We start from the raw sequence: 22,567 nt of genomic DNA on the forward strand, positions 1-22,567 counted from the left end.
GGAAGGCAGAAGGAAGGAGGCGGGCGCTCCCCCCCCATGTCGGCCTGCTGGGGAATGGAATCGCCCGCGGCCCCGGGGCCTGCCGGGAGTTGTAGTTTCCCTCGTGGGCGTCACGCGGGGAGCCAGGGCGGGAACAGGGGAGCGGAGCGCGGTCAGCATTGGATAATAAATAAAGTGGAGGCTACGACTTATAAAAAATATATTTTATCACATAATAACACGTCCTATGAGGAAAATAATTTTATAACATAATGAAATGGGTCATTTAATACGTTTTTCCAGGCTTTTGCAAGTGCGGGACTTACTGCCGGTTCGCTCTTGTTACCAACGCCCTCGCGTTACTAAATACAGGTGCGGGGAAAGGGGCCCATGGCAGGCCCAGCCCGCGGGGACGGCGGCACCGTCACCCGGCAACGGCGGGTCGCTCCCCGCTCCCCCCCCCCGGAGGCGGGAGTTCCGGCGCTGCCGTTACCATGGCAGCCGAAGGGGCAGGGCCGGAAGTGGCGGCGGCTCGGCCGAATTCGGCGGCGCCACGTCTGGTTGGGGGCTCCCCTCCCTGCCCGGGGCGGTGGCGGGAGTAGCGGGCCGGGTGCGGCCGGACCCTCGCCTCTCCCTCGGCGGCCGGTTCGTAGCGAAGCCTCGGCGGCGGCGACCGGACGCAGCGGCGACATGTCGGACCTGGGAGACTGGTTCCGGAGCATCCCGCTGATCACCCGTTACTGGTTCGCCGGCTCCATCGCGGTGCCGCTCATCGGCAAGCTGGGCCTCATCAGCCCCGTCTACCTTTTCCTCTGGCCCGACGCCTTCATCAACCGGTTTCAGGTATGGGCCGCACTGCCGGTCCCGGCGTGCCCTGCGGCACCCGCGCCATAAGAGAGACCAGTCCCTGGCGCGCTCGGCACTCTGGGAGTTGTAGTGAGCGGCGGGCGGGGCTGGGGGCAGGGGCTGGCCCTTTCTCCGGCCTCCGCGGCCGCGTTGGAAGGGAATCGCGCACTGAGGCAGCGTTTAGGAGTGACCTAGACCACTTCCAGCCGCAAGCCGGGCCTACCGTCCTGCTTAACTTATATAAGGCCTGCGAGCTGGGCCCCGGGTTTAGGTAGCGCCCTGCCTCCACAGGCCCCGGGCTCCCCACCAAGGTGACACAGGCTCTGGTGCCTGGCCCTGCCAGGGCCCTTGGCTGAGGCAAGGAGGGCTGTGGCCCTCCACAGGCCCTTTAGTTAGTCTTGCATCTCATTCTGTTGCGGTTTTTTTCCTGCATTTTTTGGGGGAGTTGTTCTGGCTGGCACCGGTTGTTGTGCCAAGGCACTCTGTAGTCATAAAACCCGTGGCTATGCCTTCAGGTGACCTGCCCAAGCCTCTGTGGTGCGATTGTGTGGGTGTAACTTTGGGAACAGGGGTTATAGGCAGGTGTGCAACTGTCCTAAAGCACAGGTGGCTCTGGAGATACGAAGGCAGAGCTAAAGAAGTGCATCTTTTGCACCTTCCTGCTTGGAATTTGAAAAAAGCTTGTGTTTGGGATTGTCAGCTTCTATGCCTAGGTATGGTTGACATAAAGTAACAGCTGAAGTCCTGAGATTTCAGATGGACAGTCAAATATCAAAATCAATATTGATCAATATCAAATGTGGTCACAAAGTGGATGTTTTTTCCTTGCATTGGGAGGTTACAGGTTCAGTGTTTTGGCATGCAGGTGTGCAGGGGGAGAGTGCCCATTGAATGAACTGAAAGTGAAGGAAGAGAAAAGATGTCAACATTTAAATTTCTATTACATGTGCTCATTATATCTTAAGTGAAAAAGACTGAGTGAAAAAAAGAAAAAAGATAGCTCGGTCTATAGTTTGTTTCCTGTATTGTCCCCAAAATTTAGTAGCTTAAATGACTGTTTTTTCCTCTAGTTCTGTTATTCCTTCTGGAACTGTAATGTTCAGGATCCCAACACTCTGTTTGAAATGTTGCCAGTTAAAGAGCTCATTTATAAATGGTCAGACATTTTCTGTCCTTGCTCCATGCTGCCATACAGTTAGCTGTGCCCAATATCGATAGTTGGGAGAGACTATAAAGCAGGTGCAAAATGCTCAGAACATCGCATGCTGTCTGGAATGGTACGGTAAAGGCAGTTGTGTGAATTCCTTGAACCTTGTACAACAGGTAAGGATGGGTTCTGTATGGATGCTTTTAAAACAGGGTAGCGTCCTTGCAAGCATATCCCTTTTGCACTGCAATAAAGGCTCAATACTAGGAAGATGTGATGGAAGCAATCTGTGAAGTTGTATGTGACTTCTGTTCTAATCTTAATAGCTTTGCTTATCAGATTTAAAAAAAAACAACCTGTAAAAGCTGCTGAAGCAGCAGTAATTGATACTTGGGCTATTTTTAATCTTCTTCTTGATCTTCCAAGTAACTGATAACGAATGAAAACAAAAAACCTATGCATATGAGTTCATTCTACAGTATATAAATATATCTTTATCTCTTTTGATTTGGACAGATCTGGCGGCCAATAACTGCAACATTCTTCTTCCCAGTGGGACCTGGAACAGGATTTCTCTACTTGGTGAATTTGTATTTCTTGTATCAATATTCATCACGATTAGAAACAGGTATGTTTATGCATTAAATTGTATGCATGTGGTGAACTCTGCCCAGAGTTGGTAGAGACTAAGCATTGTCAGACACAGCTTCTCTTGGGCATGTTTGTGGCGATGGGGTTGTGGCTGATTCGGGCTCATCTCTCTGCCCACTTACGGTGGTCAGTGGGAAACTGCTCTGAAAACTGATTTTCTGTGACTGGCTCCTTCCCTTTGGCAGGGAGCCTGTTCATTTAGGATCTGAACTTGATACTCCTTTCAACAGAAGATCCTGGTGCTTTTAGTTGTTGGATTTCAGGAAATGAGGGATAGAGACTAAAAGATGGTGTTTCCTCTGTTTTCTTGTGTCTGATGTCCTTTAGCACAGAAGGATGATAAAGCATATGTAATAATGGGTATATCCATCTTGAGAAAATAACGATGTCAGTCTTTCCCTTTTTGAAAAGGCAATGATGATTACCTGTGTTATTCTATTGGTTATGTTGAATTGAGAGATAACTTGTAAAAATGAAGTGTACCCATCTGTCAAATGTGAAAAAGTTAAGGAACTAGCTGGATTTTCAGTTAGGAGGGAAAAATTAAGAGTGGAAGAAAGGAGATTAGGTGATGGATCATTTATCTCAAAAAAGAGATTGTTATTACAAGGTAGTTTCAAGACTGATTTAATTTTGCATTGCACAGCTCATTAAAGCCAGATAAAAAAATGTTTTGATTGAAGTAAATAATTAAAGTATTTGCAAAGCCAAGCTTCTCCTGAAAGCCTTTATGAACAAGAATTTTGGTGTAGTTCTAGTGGAGTCTTAGAACTGATGGTGTAAGTGGAAATGCGTTGCAAGGAGATGTTTGGGAAGTTCCACAGCAGAGAAGAGATCTCCGGTAAACCTGTTATCCAGAGAATATTGTGGAATACCTTGTAAGTCCTAAGAAGAGTAGCAGGCAAAGGGAGTAGTTGTGCCAGATTGTATTTGATTGTTTTCTTAGTGAGAGTAAGTAGTGGTTTCATAGCTAGAAACTGTTCCTCCTCTTCAAGCCTTTCTGCAGTAGATTATGATCATATGAGATTACTGGCAGTTACAACATTCTACTGTGCAAAGCTGTGTGTAGGAAGAGTTCCTGATTAATATATGCAAATTATAAGGCATCACTGCTTGTACATATACTTCTAAAATGGTCTAGTTGTCTTTGCTGTGGCAGAAGTCTGATGGAAGGAAGTTAATTCTTTCAGCAGTAAATTTACATTTCTGCTGTACAACACATCTGGATTTTGAAACTAGGAAGTCAGCTGTGTTGTTGTTTGAATCAATGTATTTCTTTAATATTACAGTCATTTTTCTGGGTATAAATGAAGTTCTTGATTAGGTTGGTCCTTCCTCTCTATGAAAAAGGCTTGAATCCTTCTGAAAGCAGGACATGTAGAAGTTGTTGATAATATGTTCACAGGTGGACATCAGTGTAGGTCTCTGCCACCTTTTGTCTGTGAAACTGCAGAAGTGAAACTTCTATTTTCAGGGTTGTACATGTTTTTTAAGTGTACACTGGCGTTGCATGCTAGCTTCAAATTTAGCTGTCAAAAATATACATACGGTTTTGTATTGTGCTTGTGCTTTCCTAATAAGCTGACCTCTAGCTTCCTGAGGAAAAGGAAATTGATGTGTTTTTGTTTCTGTTGAAGAGGAACATAACAAATGTCAACAGAGAAAGCAGAATATGCAGAGTTCACTCCCCAGCACTACAAATGATGAGATTATGAGTCTGCAGCTCTTCACTGGTGACTGGACTATACCCTGGGACCCACTGGAGGACACAGTGGGCTAGAGCTCACCTTGCCCCTGTGCTGAGCTTTTTGGCAGTCTGTAGCTCAGTTTTCTTAGATATTAATTGGAAAGTCAATTTAAATAGTTTGTCTAATATTCTTGTTATTAATCTCCTGGATAACGAGAAGTGAAAAACTTCAAGGGAAGAATATTTGCTTTGATCTCTTCCTATTCTGGAGGAATTCCTGTGCTGGAGTTTCTACAGGATTAGTCAGCTTCCTCTCTTTATTTCTATTTGTAGTATGGCAACAGTAATGAGAAAACTCCAGTTTATGTAGTTCTCCAACTTTAAAACTTTCCAAAAGATTTTTTCAAAGGTGGGGTTTTTTTCCTGTCATGTAACTTGCATGGCTGAACTTAAATAATAAACTTAAAATGACTACAATATGAATTTTGTTTTACATAGGCTGAGTTACTCCAGTTAATCTAAAAAGCTAATGCTTAGAAATACATTTTCTTTCTTTAAATTTTTGGGGACATGTAAAAGAGTTGTAGGAAGCCAAATAGTGCTAACATTAAGCAGTGCCCTTCTTTCTAGGCATTTTGATGTTTAATTACTAGCGTGTAATGCGACTTGTTCATGGTGCGCTGTGTTTGTCACTGTGATTTGGGTCTCTCTCAGTATTCTCAGGCTTTCCTTGCCTGTGTGCAGCTATATGAAAGTTGACAGGAGTCTTGCTCAAATGCCGAGGTCTGTGCCAGCCTTTTACCACAGTTTGCAAGAGTGAGAGCTTACGATTTTCATGTTTGCAAGGAGTTGTTAGGTTTTTTTGGTTTTTAACCCTTCTCTCTGCCAGGTCCCAAACTCAACTAGACGTCTAAAGATAATTTCATTTAGTATGACCTGCAGGGAATGTTACTCTATTTTGTTTCTGCTGTCCTGAAAAAAATTGGCACGTTTGAAATGGGAAATTAGGCAAGCAGTTCAGCTTAGAAGAAGGAACAGAAGGTGTCACACATATGTACCTTCCTTATCACATATGTTAATTTTTCTAGAGTGTAAAAAATATCGTATTTCTCGAGTCTGTTTAGATGATGCAAAGAGGATGCAATTTGTCTGAGTAAGGACTGGTTTTCACATGACTTGATCTTTAAATTGGGTGTGTGCTTTTGCTGTGCAAGTATGTTTCCTTACTGTATGCTTCTGACTGGCAGCTCCTTATGAAGGAAGGGATCCGACTCCGTTTTGAAGTCTTGTGAAGTTAAAACCACTTATCTTCAGAGTTAAAGTGTGTTCTTTTCTAAGTAGAACTGCTGTGTGTGCACTTAGTGCAATAGGCTAAATGTCTTATTTTTTGGTCCTGTAGGTTGTTCTGTTATAAGGCCTTTAAAAAATAAAAATCATAAACCACAGACTGCTTGCAGGGCAACTTATTAACTGAGCTTTTCTTACACTCCTAAAAGTCAAAGAAAGTAGTCTTACCAAGATTTCAGTAGCTTTCCTAACAATTCTTTCTATTTACAGGGGCTTTTGATGGAAGGCCAGCAGATTACATGTTCATGCTCCTGTTTAACTGGATCTGCATTGTTGTATCCTTCTGCTCATCATCAAACTTTTAGAATGTTTTGGTTCTTCTATTTCTACCTAAACTACATTCAAAGACCAAGTTTTAGCATCTAACAGTTTTAAAATGTAGCAAATGTTCACAGGTGAGTTTTTAATCTTCCTGGAAAGGTAGCGAGTGGTTTGCAGGGAGAATACTAATAAATGTGCTAATACAGGTATATAATCTGGAGACTAGAGTTCTGCTAATATAAAGTTCAGCTTGTGCTGTGTGAGCTTCTGTGGTGTTCGCTGTATTGCTTCATTTAGACACTTCTGTGGATTTAGTGTGTTTAAGCTTCCATGTGCAAATAGGTCTGATCTCTGCCATTCCCTGAGTTGGAAATTCAGGTACTTTGTGGAGAGATCCTTTACCTGCTGGGTGCAAGTCAGCTGAGTCTGTGAAAGCAATGTTGAAATATCTGCACTGAGCCAACTTCCTGAAGAAGCTGGGCTTGTTGGTTTGGGAATGTTGGGAAACAGTTTTTCCATGAGCTGTGCTGTTCTACCTGAATTGTCTTTTAGGTCTTAGATACAAAACTGGGAGGAGTTGTTGATAGACCAGATGGTTGTGCTACCATTCAGAGGGATCTTTAGAGGCTGGAGAAATGTGCTGGTCAGGAGCCTGATGAGGCTCAGCAAAGGGAAGTGCACAGTCCTGCCCCTGGGGAGGAGCAGCCTCAGGCACCAGGACAGGCTGGGGACTGACAGTCTGCAAAGCATCTTGGAAGAAAAGGCCCTGGGAGTCCTGCTGGACACCAAGTTGACCACGAGCCAGCAACATGCCTTTATGGCAAAGGTGGCCACCAGCCTTGTGGGCTGCATTACACAGAGCATTGCCAGCAGGTTGAAGGAAGTGATTACTCCTCTCTGCTCAGCCCTTGTGAGACATATGGGGGCTGCATCTAGCTCCATGTTCCCAAGTACAAGAGAGACATGGATGTACTAGATTGAGTCCAGTGAAGGGTCACAAAGATGATTAAAGGGTTGGAGTATCTCTCACGTGAGGAGAAGCTGAGAGAGCTGGGATTGTACAGCTTGGAGAGCAGGAGGCTCTGGGGTGTCTTATAGAATCATGGAGTAGTTTGGGTTGGAAGAGACCTTTAAAGGTCATCTAATCCAACCCCCCTGCAATGAGCAGGGTCATTGTCAACTAGATCAGGTTGCTCAGAGCCCCATCCAACCTGACCTGGAATGTTTCCAGGGATGGGGCATCTACTACCTCTCTGGGTGACCTGTTCCAGTGTTTCACCACCATAAAAAAAAACTCTTCCTTATATCTAGTCTGAATCTACCCTCTTTTAGTTGAAAACCATTACCCGTTGTCCTGTCGGTACAGGCCCTGTTAAAAAGTCTGTCCCCAGCTTTCTTATAAGCTCCCTTTAAGAACTGAAAGGCTGCTGTAAGGTCTCCCCGGAGCCTTCTCTTCTCCTGGCTGAACAAGCCCAACTCTCTTAGCCTGTCTTCATAGGAGAGGTGCTCCAGCCCTCTGATCATCTCTGTGACTCTCCTCTGGACTCGCTCCAACAGGTCCATGTCTTTCCTGTACTGAGGATTCCAGAGCTGAACACAGTACACCGGATGGGTAAATACCTGATGAGGGAGGGAGTAAAGTAAAGGAAATGGAGCCAGGCTTCTCTCAGTGGTGGGACAAGAGAGAACAGGCACAAAATGAAGCACAGAAAATTCCATTTAAACATTAGAAAAGACCCTTTTTTCTGGCATGAGCTGCCAAGAGAGGTGGTGGAACCTCTATCCTTGGAGATATTCCCATTCTGTCTGTACTGTTCTTACCGCCTTGCAGCAATGTGTGGTGGCACAGCGTGTGGAAAAAGGGAGCAGTGACATCAGTGTGAACCAATTACAGTCAGGAGAGCAACTGTGTAGAAGTTGTCTTTATCAATAGATTAACTATCTCTAGGCACATTCCAGTGTATGGAGGGAATTGCTGTTCCTGCTAGTCCTGTTGAGCCACAGCAGTAACTAGGCAAACAATGTGGGTTTAGTTACATCATTAAGAAAACCATCAGCTTCACTGTGCTTGCAGGCTGTTGGCTGTGAGCTGTTAGGTGAATGTGATTGTGATTTGACTTTCAAACTGGTTATTTAAAAGCTTCCAATTGCTTGTTCCCTATATGATGTAAGGAGCAACCTGGATGCATGATCTGGGAAAATGCTTGGTTCCATTTTATACACATTCATGATCTGTTAAAAGCATTCTGATCATAGCAAAATTCTTCAGCAATTGTTTCTACCCAGCAGTTACTACAGCAAGTAGATCCTTTGGGTTTCAAGGTCAGAGAGTAGTATTAAAAGTCTGCATTGATGCACTTCAAGAAATTATTTATTTCTTATGACTCAGTGGCAATATATTGATATTTTTTATGATCTGGTGTTTCTTTAGTTAGAAAACCAACATTTTAGTCTTTAAAAACTAATGAAAGAAGCCAGCTGTTAAATCTGTAATATGCTTTTATGCAAGGACTAATTGAGTTAGTAGTTAGCCAGTTTCATCAAGGGAAGGTCAGTGCATCCATCTGCCCTTGGGGTAATGACTTGACATGGTAGCTTGAAAGGCTACTGAAAAGCAGTTATTGAAACTAAGCGTGTAAGCCTCTGGATCATTGGAGGTTTTTAATTTTTTCCAGTGGTTAACTGAACAGGAACGCTGTTTTAATTTTAGACACTAAAGGCTTTTCTTTGCATGTGTGTTCAGTGTGTGTGCAACTTTTTGTTGTTCTAGTCTATCAGGTTTTGCTGCGTTTTCCTTAATGATGTAATGACAGATAACTGGCTTGGCAATGGACATGCAAGTAAGTGCGGTGCTGTTTCTTAAATAATAATCTCATGGAACTTTCTGACTACTTAATGACTTAGCATTATCAACATAACTGCAGAACGTAGTGAAGCTAGGCTGGTTTAGTTTATATAAAAATGGACTACTGAGTGTGTATTGTCAGTTTTTTAGTTTGGGTTAGCCTTGGCTGATGTCACAAGCCTGTGTCTGCCTCTGCCACTCCTAACCTAGTTAGGGAGTCAAGGAGTGAAAACTGACTCTTTGTCCAGTCAGGAAGTGTTCAGCCTTTTACTAAAATGGACACAAGATGTCACTTGTGCACTGTTTCCTCTAATGAATGTGGATCTGCATTCTTTTTTTATCTAAAAATTATTCTTGGGTTCATTAGTCTTCTCAAATTCAGTGTGCCTTTTACTTGCCAACAGAAGACTTATTTGTGAAAAACGCAGCTTCAGATACATATCAGAACCGTGAAGTGCAAAATCCTCACAAGAATGATTAGAACAGTGGTCTAAAGAACCAGTTTCAATGAGGTAGTTCTTATCCCCCCAAATATTAAGGGGGGAAATGGGGGGAGTGTTTCTTGGACACAGAGTATCAGATCACAGGCAGGCTGAAGACATGCAGTTCTCTTGTCATCTTATTCTGTCCCCGTCACACAAAGCCTGCACCAATATCTCTAATATTCTGTACGATATTATCTTACCATTTATTAGATCACTTACCAGGCTCCTCTGGTAGACAAAAATAGCGATCACGCATCTGCAGTCAGGACCGAGTTCTGTTAAGGACTGTCTGTAACTTCGCACTTAAACTTTTTTTTGCTCTGGGGAAGACGCCACAAAACTCTTCAAAAGCATGCTGAAGTCACCCATACATTCTATGAATTTTAGACTGATTGTGCTGATTTGTATCTTTTTAAAAAGGTACTTAAAATGGTTTTATATTTGTATGCAAAGTATTGCTTAAAAGAGAATCGGTTGATGTACAAGTGTGTTTTTCTTAGAAATAAGGGGTTTTTTTGCTTGTGTTGAGTGGCTTGCTTGAAAGTGAGATGATAGAGTAGGATAGCTGGGCCTCTATTCCCATGTCAAATACTTTGAGAAGTTAGATACTACTTTGTTTTTCCAGTAAAATAAGAAAGATTTTAATAAAGACCTTAATGTGCTTGTGTGACAAGTTAGACTGCTGATGCTTTGTAGGGCTTGGGGAAGGCTGGACTGATGCCGGTGTGCCAGCTTTAATGTGGAACCTGTTAAACAGCGGCACCCCCAAAGGGATGAGTTTTAACCTCTCTTCCAAACACATGAGCTGGTTTGTAGTGTTAAACCAGTTTGTGGAAATGTTGCTGGCGTGGTCTGTCTTCAGTTTAGAAATCGGCAGATAGCTAAAATAGTGCTTTATATTTGTTTCACTAGAAATAGTCCAATCAGTTAATACACAGTCACAGTAAGGAGGTATTTGAAACAGTTTAATCTCCTGGCACAGAGCACGGATTAACTCCAAGCTCTACCAAGGTGGCTTTGCCAAGGGTGGCTGCAGTACTCTGAAATGGTGATTTACTGGTGCACCTTCCCTCTGTGGTGCTCTGAGGGGGACGTAGCTGGTAATTCAGTGGAGTAATACTTCATCAGGTGTATTAGCTTAGCCCCAGATGAGCATATTTGGGTTAGTGCCCTAGGTTGTGAATGGAAATGATTGTGGCACAAATACGTTGCTGACTCTGCTGTAGTTGCTACCAAGCAGCTGGGAGTAGAGGAGCTCACCACAGCTGACGTTTCGCTTGGTGTAAGTTGGAGCCCTTTGCTTTGACGTGGTCTTGCAAAAGAAAATTACCAAGTAGGTTCTCCTGCTTAGTTTTCTCAATAGCTTTTGAGCAGATCCATAAGACATTATGGCAAAGATTCTGGAGCAGTCTTTAAAGATTTTGCCAAGGTATCATGCTTACAAGCCATTTTTGAAGCTTTTAGCTCCCACTCCCTGTTTAAGTTTCTCAGGCTTCTGTGAAAGTGATGGTAATTTTTTGCCTTTTTTTGTTTTAACATTGCAGTTGCTGATGATTCCGCTTATCATGTCAGTGCTTTATGTGTGGGCCCAGCTGAACAGAGACATGATCGTATCCTTTTGGTTTGGAACAAGATTTAAGGTATGTCAGACAGGATATTGGAAAGGTTTCTGCCCAGAAGATACACAAGAGGGTGAGGGGCAAAATATAAATATTTTCTTTTGCTAAAGATGTCCCACGCTTTCACATAGCTATATATTCCTTGAGATGCCACAAAGACAAACTTCTTCATGGTTTTCCATACGGTGTCACTCAGTGTGACTTTACTGAAAAGATGTCTGGACAACTGAAATTCATCGGTCTGAAAAGACCAAAAAATTCCTGTTAAACATTAACCTGGATAAAAGCTGAATGTAGTGACACGGTAGTGACAAAATTTTGCTATTTTAAATTGTTCTTTCCTGTGCAACCTCGTCTGTTGCCGCCAGATCTTGTAGTGAAAACTCTTTTGATCGTTGTTTCCAGACCTTTTCAAAATCAGATATTTTTTTTTTTCAGATGTAAGCTTGCTGTGGAACATAGAGTGCAAAAGACACATCTACTTAGAGTGTTTAAATGAGTGTGATTTGTCTAAAAATGTTAGTGGTCACTCAGCTTGGAGTATCCTACCTTGTTAGGTAGAATTTGCTTAAGATAATATATCAGGATTTGTGGAACCAATGAGATTATAATCATGCTTATTAGTGCAGTGGGAAGTTGAGCAGGTTTATGTCCTTACCTTGTATTTACAACTTTTCTGTCTCCTTTATGTTCTTTTTCAGGCCTGTTACCTTCCATGGGTTATTCTGGGATTCAACTACATCATTGGTGGATCGTATGTATTTACTTATATGGCAAATTTAAAGTTATAAAAGCTTTTACAACTCTTGAACTTACTGCTGAATTTAGAAGTAATATGAAAATAAGAGGCTTAAAGCTGTATAATCTGACTGGTAATGCTCAGTGTCACGTAGTGGTCATTTAAGATAAAAGCAAAGAAGAGATGTGCATGTGAGAACTAGAGAATGTAGGCGAGGGGAAAGTAATAAGAATTTGGGTTTTTTCCTAGTAAATCTGTGCATTAGGCCTTTTCCTTACTAAAAGAGTAATGCACAGTAAAGAAAGATGTCATCCTGTATGACCACCCATCATGGCTGGTTTTAGAATCAAATTTAGCTCAACTCTGATAGTGCTGTTACTTCTTTCCCTCACAGTCTTGCCCAATGCGGTGTTTTTTTCAGCTTGTGAAACAAGGGAAATGGCAATAACAAGCCCACAGAGTGCCACATTAGCACTTGCTGAATTTGTTGGTCAGTCTTGTGTTTCTTTGACTAAACGCCGTGATGCAGAAATCCCCTCTGTGCATGGTCTTTCCCGTTAGTGCCCTGCATTGGTCAGGGCCTCTTGGTGCCGCTGTGACACAATTAGTGACAATAACAAATTATGTGGTTGATTTATAAAAGGAGGAGATAGTACAGCAAAACCAAATTTTCTTTTCTGGCTGTGCCTCCTACTGACTCATCCGTCACTTGAGGAAAACTGCTTGCTGTTAGATACCTGCTGTTTCTGTGCATGACAGAAGATACTCAAGGGCCTCCATTCAGCAGCATTTTTGCAAAACTGGGAACAAACCAGTTCAGTACAGCAGGAGACAGGTTGTCCGGTGAAAACAGCAGTAACTTCTCAAGCTCTGCAGACTATTATTGTAGACACTAATAGCTGTACGGTCTAGTTCCCTGATGTAAACAAGTATTTAATTGCATTTTCAGTACAGACTGTAGAAAAGGCTTGGAAGGGAGGGTGGAACAGCCTGTTGGTGTCTTGGCACTGAAGGCTGGCCCTTCTAAAGAAGTGGCTGTGAAGTGCTGAGGGAAGGAAAATTTTCTGTGGCTCGTGGCCCCAGCAATGCCTGTGGCAGGTGAACAGTGGTAACTGACAGAAGGTGGTCATTTATTTTCAGAGAAGACAGCATGTGAGACAATTCTTTTTCTTTTGCCTTGCAGAGTCATCAATGAGCTGATAGGAAATCTGGTCGGACACCTGTATTTCTTCTTAATGTTTAAATATCCAATGGACTTGGGAGGAAGAAATTTTCTGTCCACACCTCAGTTCCTGTAAGCTGGCTTTTTTTCTTTAGCTCACTCTTTGTTTGGTCCAGTTTTCTGTAGTGTGTGTCAGACATATATTTGCTGGGATGGTAAGATGTAAAATACTTGGCTAAATCAACCTGTTTCAGACTATCATATTGACTGTGCTGCTGAGTCATCACAAATGTTGAGTTTCTTGTAAATGGCCCACATGAGAGTTCTTTGTTACCCCTATGGATGGCTTGTGTTCTCTACCCATTAAGAGTGAGAGCAGAAGTCATAGTTCTGCTAGTGAATTGAGCTGTAGTAAAGAGAACTCCCTAACAATTATCAGACAGTATCAAAAAAAATTGTTTTCTCCTGTAAATGATCTTCTATCTGTATTTCCATGTATCATTCCAGTAGTTACCAGTTCAGCAACCTGTAACAATAATAGGAGTCGGTTGCAGACTTGTTCAGGACTATAATACGTATTCTGCTTTGCAGTCACCACCAGTCACCTTGACTGAAACTGCAGGTCTTGGTTTCTGAAGTGCTTTTTCTTGCATCTTTTCATTGTTTTGGCATTGAAATTCTACAGTCAGAAGCCAAAGTTTGTAGCTTCAGTTGCCCTTGTCCTCATCCTTTTGGATTGTAAATATTCTTTCTCTACCAAATGTCAGTTCGCAACCCAGTTAACCGTTTTTACAGGGTAAACTTGTGATTATGAGATGCAAAGTTGAATTACAGTTATACTTTCTGTACAAGTTTTAATGAGTAGGGAGGCTTTATATTCTACTCTTGTGTTTGCAAGCCCTCGTGGTAAACCTAATTTTCCATAAAGATTAGAAGACAAAAATGTTGTTTTAAAATGTCTTTCAAGATAATAACAGCTCTGAAATTGTCATCAGTCTTGCTGGTTATGTGCACTTCTCTTGGTTCCTCATATGTGTATTTAATTTTTCTCTGTATTTGAGAAGCAGGAACAGAAGTACTGCAGACATCCCTAAAGAGGGATAAATTCTTCCTTAACACTGTAATGTTTTGTTAAAAAAAGATGCTCTGATGAATTACAGATATTTTTAATATAATAATGAAGAATTTTTTCTATACAGGATCCTTTTCCTTTTGGAAAGGAATCTGGTTTTTGCATCTGGGCCTCAGATTTTTGTGGTCAAATTCAGCAAGGGAATTTGCAGGAGCTCGGTGTAACTGTTGTAGAGCTGAAATGACTCTGCATTGATGGCATCCCCTGCAAAATGCAAAAGCTGTATTTTAGATCACTCTGTCTATTTAGATGGCAACCTAAGTTGGATGATAAGGTCTTACTGCTCTCATTTGCTTGAGCTTTGACTTCAGTTGATTGAGCCTGTTTCCCTCAGTCTCTTTGGTCCTCAGTTCCTCAGGAATGTTTACTTGGAGAGCAGTGAGATAGTTGGATGCTGTGATAACAGGAGCTTTATAACTATTGGAGAGAGAGAGATGCTTAGAAGTGATTTGGATTTTTTAAAATTATTTCTCCAGAAAAAAAGGGAGAGAAATTAGGGGAATTATGTTTGTATCACAACATTTATTCTCAACAATGAGACTCCCTTGTTATGTGGGGTTTTTTCCCCCGTGTTTGGATTATTGTATATAACCATATTCCAGAGAAGGAAGTTCCCCAGAATTCCCATTTCTCAGTGTGCGGAGGGCTTAGATTTGCAATGAATTCTGTGAAGTACTGCTGTGAAAAGCCAGTTTTATGAAAATTCTAGCAGCTAAAAGGAAGTGCATGGAAAAGTAGTCTGGCATTTACCCCCAACATAACATCTGCTTATCAAACTTTCTCCTTGTCTCCTGACTTGTCCTAGGTACCGCTGGCTGCCAAATAGGAGAGGAGGAGTGTCGGGTTTTGGTGTCCCACCTGCTAGCATGAGAAGAGCTGCAGAAGATCAGCAGGGTGGTGGAAGACACAACTGGGGCCAAGGTTTCCGGCTAGGTGACCAGTGAAGAACTCCTGCCCTTGGAAAACAGCAACTCTTTTGTTTTAAGTGGATGTAGGACCGACCCTTCCTGGTGCAGAGCGTGCTTAAGAACTGAGCTTTCTGTAGTACTGTTGGATTTAACTGATTAGAAAGAATTTTTCTGGTTCAAGAGAAAATTAAAAACTCCAGAAGGGAAAAATGTAGATCTAGCTCCAGGTTAGCCAGTAGTGTCCAATTTGATTCTGCCATTAAAAAAGTCATCTTTCTACAGTATTGTCTGTCTGTTGCAATGGGCGTCCATTATGCCGTCTTGTTCCGTGACGTGAAGGAACAAGCTAATGGTGTTCTGTCTTGCCTGGTATGTTAAAAGCTTTGTTGACCATGGCAAGGTAAGAATTCAGTGAGACAGATGGATCAAACGAACCCCGAAGTTTAGGAAGCTGACTTTTTCCATAGCTGTGCTTAAGTCACAGGGTCTTTGGAAACATTATTTAAGTGATATATCTCTGCTGCATTCATAAAACAAAGTGCAAATGTTTCATTTCCATTATTAAGCTGTGTTTTGGGGGGAATTTTTTCTTGCCGTGCAGCATTTGTCCTACTTGCTACAGCATGGGATGGGCAACACTAAGATAAGAGTGCTTTCATTTCAAATGGCAATAACAGATATTCACAGAATTGAAATCTCTGAACTCTTCATGGCATGTTACAAGGCTTGCTCTGCTTAAACTGAAGTTGTCTGGCTTGGTTTTTGGGTTTTTTTTCCCCAAGATCTCTGAATGCTTGGCTTCAAGGTTTCTATTTTGATTGCAAAATTGGGTAGCACAAATACTACTTAAACTAGCAAATGTAACATATCGTTGTGGTTAATGTAAAGGGTACTGACTGCAGCATTATGTTTGTTAACTGAATCTTCAACTTTCTCTTAAAAGCTTTAAGACATCAAAGAATCAAAGCTGGAAATAAACTTCTCCAGGGTCAAGATACAATAGAACAGATTCCTTTGCTACAGGGCTCTTACATTGTCAAATAAGAATTTATGTACACTGTTTATTAGTATCTCTACTACTTTGGTGAAACTTTTTGACATGGAAAAGGGAGTGATTCTGTACCGTAGTTTTCCTTGTACTGGGTTTCTGGTGGCTAAGATCCAGGAAGCTGTAATGCTAACTTGTTACTGACTCACCGCATGGACTTGAGCAAACTTCTTTATCTTGGTTTTCCCAGCTGTAAGGAGGTCTCATGCATGTCTCGTAGCATTCGTAAAAGGTAGCTGTCCCCGACTCCCCTAGGTGGGAGCTGCTAGTGAGCAAGGTAAGGCTTAGGTTCACAGAAACAGCAACACTTAAGCTAGGAACGCAATTACTCTAAGCTTAACCAAGACTTCTAAGTTGGAGTGTAGTTGCTCCCTTTTTGTTTTACAGTTAGGGGATGAAGAGCACCATCACTAGGATGAGATTCAAGTCTTTGACTGAATTTCCCTTTAGCATTTGTCTGTCTTTTTACTGGGTAGGTAGGGCACAAAAGGCTGTTCTGCCCCAACTTAGGTATCTCAGGTATCTATAAGTAGGTGAAGTGAATCTGGGCCAAAACATTTTTATTACTGCTTTGTTTCTTCACTAAACCTGGGTTCTGAAGGTTTAAAAACTTGTAAATACCATGTGATGTGAAACTGAGTGGAAAATAAGCAGTTGGACTGAAAGTTTTCACATGGTTTGCTTGAAAAAAATGCATGGTCCGTTTCTTCCCTGCAACTCAATTTTGTTGATCCGACTTGTGGAAAAATGTAGAAAACTGGTAACGATCATATTGTGTGCTTAGGTTTTACAGGAACTTAGAGTTCAGAAATCACCCGCAGTTTTTGTCTATTCAGTGATAAGTTTTAAAGATGCTCTTGTCTCTTTCTTTGTATAAAATGGTAGGTGGAAGAGGATTGCAGTGTTGTAAATACTAATCTATCATTGACTGACAGCTGTTATTTGATGCTAACTTGAAAAGTCTGAGAACGATCACTTTTATAGGAGTCATGATGCAGCTCTTTTTAGTCAGAGTAATATCACTGTCTCCAAAGCATGTGTCTTCATTTGGAAGCAGGACCTAACTGTTAAGGGAAGACGCAATAGTTTGTGACTCAGCTTAAACCTTGGCACAATCAAATTGCAGAACATCTTTGTACAGGTGGCCAGAAGGAATGCTAGGGTGGGAGGAAGGATGGCAAAAGTCATTGTCCTGGACCAGCACGCTGTGCTGGGTCTTGCTTTCTAGTACATGCTTCCTCTCTAAATTAAGAGGAAAACATTTGCAAGGAAAATAGACTTCTGATAAGTCTTGATTAGCTTTTGAGCTGCTTCAAGTCAGTTTACTTTGGTTTATGGAAAATTCACTTCAGAATACCATATTATGAGCTCAGTTTGTTCATTCCTCACTTGTCACTTGACCTGAAGCACTGTTTGTCCTCCAGCGTACACTTGATGGTGGCAGTCTCTTGTTAAATGAGTACCTCCTTTCTTATTTTGTACAGATAACTTCCCTTTTTGTAATCAATTTTTGTTGGCAAACTTTTAAATTAAAGTTTTAATCTCTGTTACTGTCTCTGTTTTGCTAAATCATATTTCAGTTCAAGGCAAGCCTTGTGATCTGCACATCTCCAGAGAATGTCTGAGAGCTCCACTTTGACACCACCTCCTGCTTTGATAAAAGTACTCAAGAAAATGACCTGCTTTTGGGTGGGAGTCATGTCTTCTCTGATCAGTTGCAAAATCGTAAAGGCATTTTCTTTGTTTATCACTGTGAGTTTTGACAGTCTGTGTCCTTCCTGGGCTATTGCCATTTACAGCTTTTTTTTTTTGTATACTTGATGATTCATTCTTTATTGTCCTCTGAGAGGAAGTACCCTTCTACTCACCCTCAAACTTTGTGGCATTGATAGAGATAACTTACTTTTCCCGGGGATAAGCTTGATATTCTGCAATATCTTCTCTCTGTCCAGCCAGATGTGCACAGCTGTCAGAATTCCTTTTGAGGCTCTTACCCCAACTGGTTTGGAGACACATCAAGCGTCCTGTGAATGACTTCTCGTCCTCATCATTAATCTGACTGCGCTTTTCCTGTTTATTACCATAGAGGGACCAAAGATGATCATGGACTTGGTACATAAGGCACTGTGTGAATTTGTTGTGCTCCTTGAACTGGGAAGTCTTGGTCTGTACTAAATGTGCCAGACAGAACCACGTGGCAAGCATGTGCCTTTTGATTTTTCTCCAGCCACATGAACAGTCAGCGGAACAGCCAGGAATATGACATCAAATGTTTCTAAAATGCTTCATCGTTCATTCCTATCACTTTGTCTTGGCAACAGCTCCTCTCTCAACGTGACTCGATGTGGTGTTGCCAGTGGCTTAATGAGAAACTGGACCTGTTGCTTTGTTTTGTCATCTAATTGTCGCATTAGGTAAACTGAGAGGCTTTAATTTTCAGAATGGCATATTGTCTGCAATGCAACGTAAGATTCTTCCTGTGTGTATATATTGCTGCATGTCTTGTAAGGGAGGAAGACTGCTTTGCCTTGATGGTTAAGGTAGTGAGCTGGAGAGGTACACACTAATTTACAGTCTAAAGCTTCTGATACTACAAGCCACCTAATGGCTTTGTAATCCTGTTCTGCATCAATAAAATGAAGATGATTGATACTCTCCCTTGCTCTCTGCTAGGCTTAGGATGATGGATCAATTTGTACTTGCTGTAGTATGGCAGAGCGTTAATTTTGGTAAAGATGTTATTAACATTGCCATCACCTGCAGTAGTAAATGGCTTTTCTTGTTTTGTGTGTCCCTAGATTCTTATTTTGCCATGGATGATGGTAACAGTGTGATTTGAAATTTAGAATTGAGTATATTGTCATACTTCTATTAATTAAGTTAAATATGTGATATGTGCATATTAAGCAGAAGTACTTACATCTAAAAGGTGATGATGTGCTGTTTTCTAGGCTTGAAAAGATGAAAACACTTCAGCTGCTTATATTTTTCGAGCACCTTTTTTTTGGTGATGAAAGGAGCTCTGTTTGCAGCAGTGGCTCACCCTTTTATCATCTGGAACATGATCTAGGAGGAGTGATTACACCACTTGTGAGCTAAAGTTGCATAAAAGGAGCTGTAACTGTGGGATGCTGACAGAGCCTCTGCAGAATCTTGTTGATGTTGGGGGGAAAAAAGTGATGATGAAACCTTAATTCTGGTGCTTGGGGGTGGTTTGGTTTTTTTGTTTTGTTTTTTCCCCTCTGAGGACAAAGCCTTTGCAAAATGCCGTGAGAGCTCAAATTGGCTCTTAAGGCCAAATTTCTCTGGGCTGCTAACCATCAGCCATAGGCCTGCCACGGTGAAGATCATGGCAACTGGGGGCAGTGTTTAAAAACAAAACTGCCACAAGCAGTCATCTTGCATCTGAATGTTTACATTTACTTCTTAAAAGGAATGTTGTGTATTTAGTACCTGGACTGGCTATCGATTAAAGGACAACAGGTAGCTGACCTAAGCGCAGTCTTCACTTGTTCACAGGGATGGGTGTGCTCCTCTCTAGCTGTGTCGACATCTGGTTTGGCTTTAGGAGTTCAAGGAGCATGTAGCCGAGGGCAGCAGCTCCCCAGGGAGACCAGGCCACCTAAACACATAAAAAAATATGTGGGAGCTGAGTTAAGAGGAAGGAGAGGAGTGTCAGGCATGACCTGACAGTCAACTTTCTCTATTTGACCTTCCTCAGTTGGCTGTGTTGAGCTGGTGGAGTTACACAACCCAGAAGGGAGTAGGACAGACAAGGATGAAGATGTGGCCAAATTGTTTTGGGGACGCCCTGGTTTGGTACTGCTTGGGTACAGCCTATCCCAGGGAGTTTCAGAGAAGTCTCTTGGGATGTAAACTGCTGTTCCTGAAGGCTGTGGGGGGGTTTCTTTAGTTTTTAATATGGAACTAAAGGGGCAAAACCTTGGTGTGTGTGGAGGGAAGGTTCCTAGCTGGAGAGCAGACTTGTATGTGCTTGCAGCATGTGCAGCTTTACACTGGAATAGTATTAGAAAGAAATTGTGTATGTAGGTGGAGTTTTTGCAATGTGAGAATATTTCATTTGTTGAGGATGAAATGCTTCAGGTTTTTATTTCTAAAATGACTTTTCAGTTAGGTTGGAAGATACGATGGGTTTTCTGTTTGCTTTTAGAGCTCAAACCAACCCTTAAAAGCTGAAATCAGAGCCTACTATTTTGATTGGGGCAAACCACTTCTGCAGCCGTTGTTTCCAGAAGTGGTGTGGTGGTGGCTTTGTACTACAAGAAGTTAAAAAAAAAAAAAATCTTTGTGACTCTTGCCTGCGACAGAACTTGCATGTTGGAAAAAGGCCTAACTTGGATCATTGTCAACAGACATCTGTCTCCTTTGCTTTGTGAGCCAGGACTACCTGGAGAGATTTAACCCCTGGGCGAGAGTTTCTGCATTCCTGGTGAAAGCTTCCTAGCATCTCTGCTGCTCTTATTGGGGTAGTTACAATCCAATTTTTAGTTTTCCTGTATATTTTAGTTAGAGCAGTGTTATTTCTTTTAAATCTCCCTTCCCTCTTTTTGATCTAAAACTGCACTCAGAGAATTAGGTCCAAATCTAATGTTTCATAATAGCGCAGGAGGAAGAAATGGGGTATTCTCAGCTCTGCTGCATCGTACCTGCACCCGCTGCCTGTGTTCTGCAGAGGCAGGGAAGACTTAGAGGAATCATCAGATGAACCTGCAAAATGCAAACCCTCAGCACTTGAGAAGGCCTGAGCAGGCTGTAGCAGGGACTCTTAATCCATTGCCTGCCGTGACAGCCATCGTATATAAAGAGCTGCTCCAAACCATCTTCAGAAGTTGAGTCTTGATACTTAAAACCATGTGCCCAGTAGCAATATTGGTTTTATAGCAATTTATAACCTTTTTCTTGCCACCTCTGTTGGCTGTCATGCAGGCAGTAAATTAACAGTCTCTCTTCTTTTTTTTTTTTTCTCCCCCGTAAGTGATAACCAGTTTAATACCTCTTCCCTTCCTTACATCCATCTCTGTTTTCCAGGTATCAGCTACTTGCTCTCTCAGATGGTCTGATGACTGTAACTAGTTAAATTCAGAGTAATTGTCCTCAAATGCCATACATGCTTTTGGAGCCTGCTGCTGCTATTTCAGAAGAAGAGCTTTTGTGCTTTCAGTCTCTTTTTTTTTTTTTCCTAGCCGTGTTAACTGAGTGTCTTACGAATTCTCCAAACCTTCCCCTTGTTTCTGTTCCTCAGAGCCGCCCCATGAAGGCATGCGTAGGCTGTTTTGGGAGCAGAGGGGAGTGTGAATGGCCATGGTGATGGCATGTCATTGCATTCCCAAGCAGAGGGGAAGCTATCATTAACCAAACGGTGAGCTCTGCTTGCTTCTCACCTGGACTCTCTGGCACTGGGAGGTCTTACCAGGCTGTGGAGTCCTTGGATGGTCAATTGCCTTCACAAGAGATGGATTTTGGGGGTTCACAGAGCCACCTGCTAAGAAACAGCTTTTCTCATCTCTGGCAATGCATTTTCCCCTCTCTTGCACCCGTCACTCTGTCCTTTTCAAATAATGAATTCTTCTGTCTAATGTGGTTTTTAAGAAAAGAAGAAAAAGCAAGAGCAGTTGATACAAAATGATGCCATTTGACCTTCCTGGGCGAGGTGACAGTGGCATTGAAAGAGAAAAATCCTCTGTCAGAGGTCTATGTGGTGTGGTGATAGTGCACTTGAAGGTCTAGTAAATCTCGAAGAACTCTATCACTCTAATTTCTTGAAAGGAGGCAGATAACAATAGGCCCTACAGCTGTATTATTTGGTTGAGTAGCTAAGTGGAGAGGGGGACGTTTTAGCTGGATGCGATCCCTGTGCTGCAGGATCTCAGATGGCTCTATAGCTGCTATTAGAGCGCAGCTCGCTGGGACCAAATAATTACTGTATAAGTTAATGCCAATACAAACAACATAAGCTAATGTGTTTGCTCCCCTATAGAAACTCTTTGTCCTCTAAATCTGCTCCTGCCAGTTCCTCAAAGTCATCCTACAGCTTTCTGTGTCCCCTCGTGCATCTTAAATGAGATCAATAACTTCCAAGCTGCCTCTAGTGGAGTGGCTCACTCCACAGAGCTGCTCTCTGAAGCTGAAAGCAATGCAATCCTGAGGAAATCCTGCTGAGTAAGGAGAGTTTCTGTTAATGTGTAATCGAGTCCTGATAAGACTAGCTAATAAAGATAAGGTTCTCAACAAGTGGCACAGGACAATGAGCAGGGAAATGGACTATGGAAAACTGTGGGATTAATCATGACCCCTGGCTGCATTGTTCAATGAAAAAAAAAAAAAAAACCAAAACAACCCACCCTGAAGAGGATGTGTGGGCATGGTACCAAAGGGGAGGGAGAGCAGGAGGAACCTAGGGAAAATAGGAGCAGGAAAGCGACCGTACCTCTGGGACTGTGAAGGCAGCACCCCGACCCTGGGAAGGCTGGCAGAGTAGCTTAGTCTTGATGCCTCCACAGCTGAAAGGCCAGAGGGCTTTCAGTCCCACTTGTATGGGTTGATTTGTGCTTTAATGCATGGAGATGAGGTTGTTCCTGCTCACTCTCCGTGGGGGCTTTGGTGAGACGTGAGGGGCCAGGCAGCGGAGGAAGAGCCGCCAGCAGGGGCTGGAGCAGCAAGACAGGGCTGTGAGGGGGCAGGACTGCCCAT

General features: G+C 42.4%; 1 protein-coding gene across 1 annotated transcript; it reads left to right on the plus strand.

The window, feature by feature from the left end:
* Positions 1-482: 482 nt before the first annotated feature.
* Positions 483-17,403, plus strand: DERL1 (derlin 1). Its single transcript, XM_054815936.1, has 8 exons — positions 483-822; positions 2,489-2,600; positions 5,868-5,932; positions 8,732-8,758; positions 10,793-10,888; positions 11,569-11,621; positions 12,790-12,900; positions 14,706-17,403. Exons 1-8 carry the CDS (start codon positions 670-672, stop codon positions 14,842-14,844), a joined length of 756 nt encoding a protein of 251 aa, XP_054671911.1. The 5' UTR covers positions 483-669; the 3' UTR covers positions 14,845-17,403.
* The last annotated feature ends 5,164 nt before the right edge of the window (positions 17,404-22,567 follow it).

The sequence above is a fragment of the Grus americana genome, chromosome 2 (genome assembly GCF_028858705.1).
Source record: "Grus americana isolate bGruAme1 chromosome 2, bGruAme1.mat, whole genome shotgun sequence".
Taxonomy (NCBI): Eukaryota; Metazoa; Chordata; class Aves; order Gruiformes; family Gruidae; genus Grus; species Grus americana.

What these genes read in the sequence shown, in the direction of transcription:
- DERL1 (XM_054815936.1), top strand. Translation starts at nt 670, where the DNA reads ATGTCGGACCTGGGAGACTGGTTCCGGAGCATCCCGCTGATCACCCGT. An exon ending in CCTTCATCAACCGGTTTCAG is followed by an intron (nt 823 to 2,488) that starts GTATGGGCCGCA and finishes TGATTTGGACAG; the next exon opens with ATCTGGCGGCCAATAACTGC. An exon ending in GGTTTGGAACAAGATTTAAG is followed by an intron (nt 10,889 to 11,568) that starts GTATGTCAGACA and finishes GTTCTTTTTCAG; the next exon opens with GCCTGTTACCTTCCATGGGT.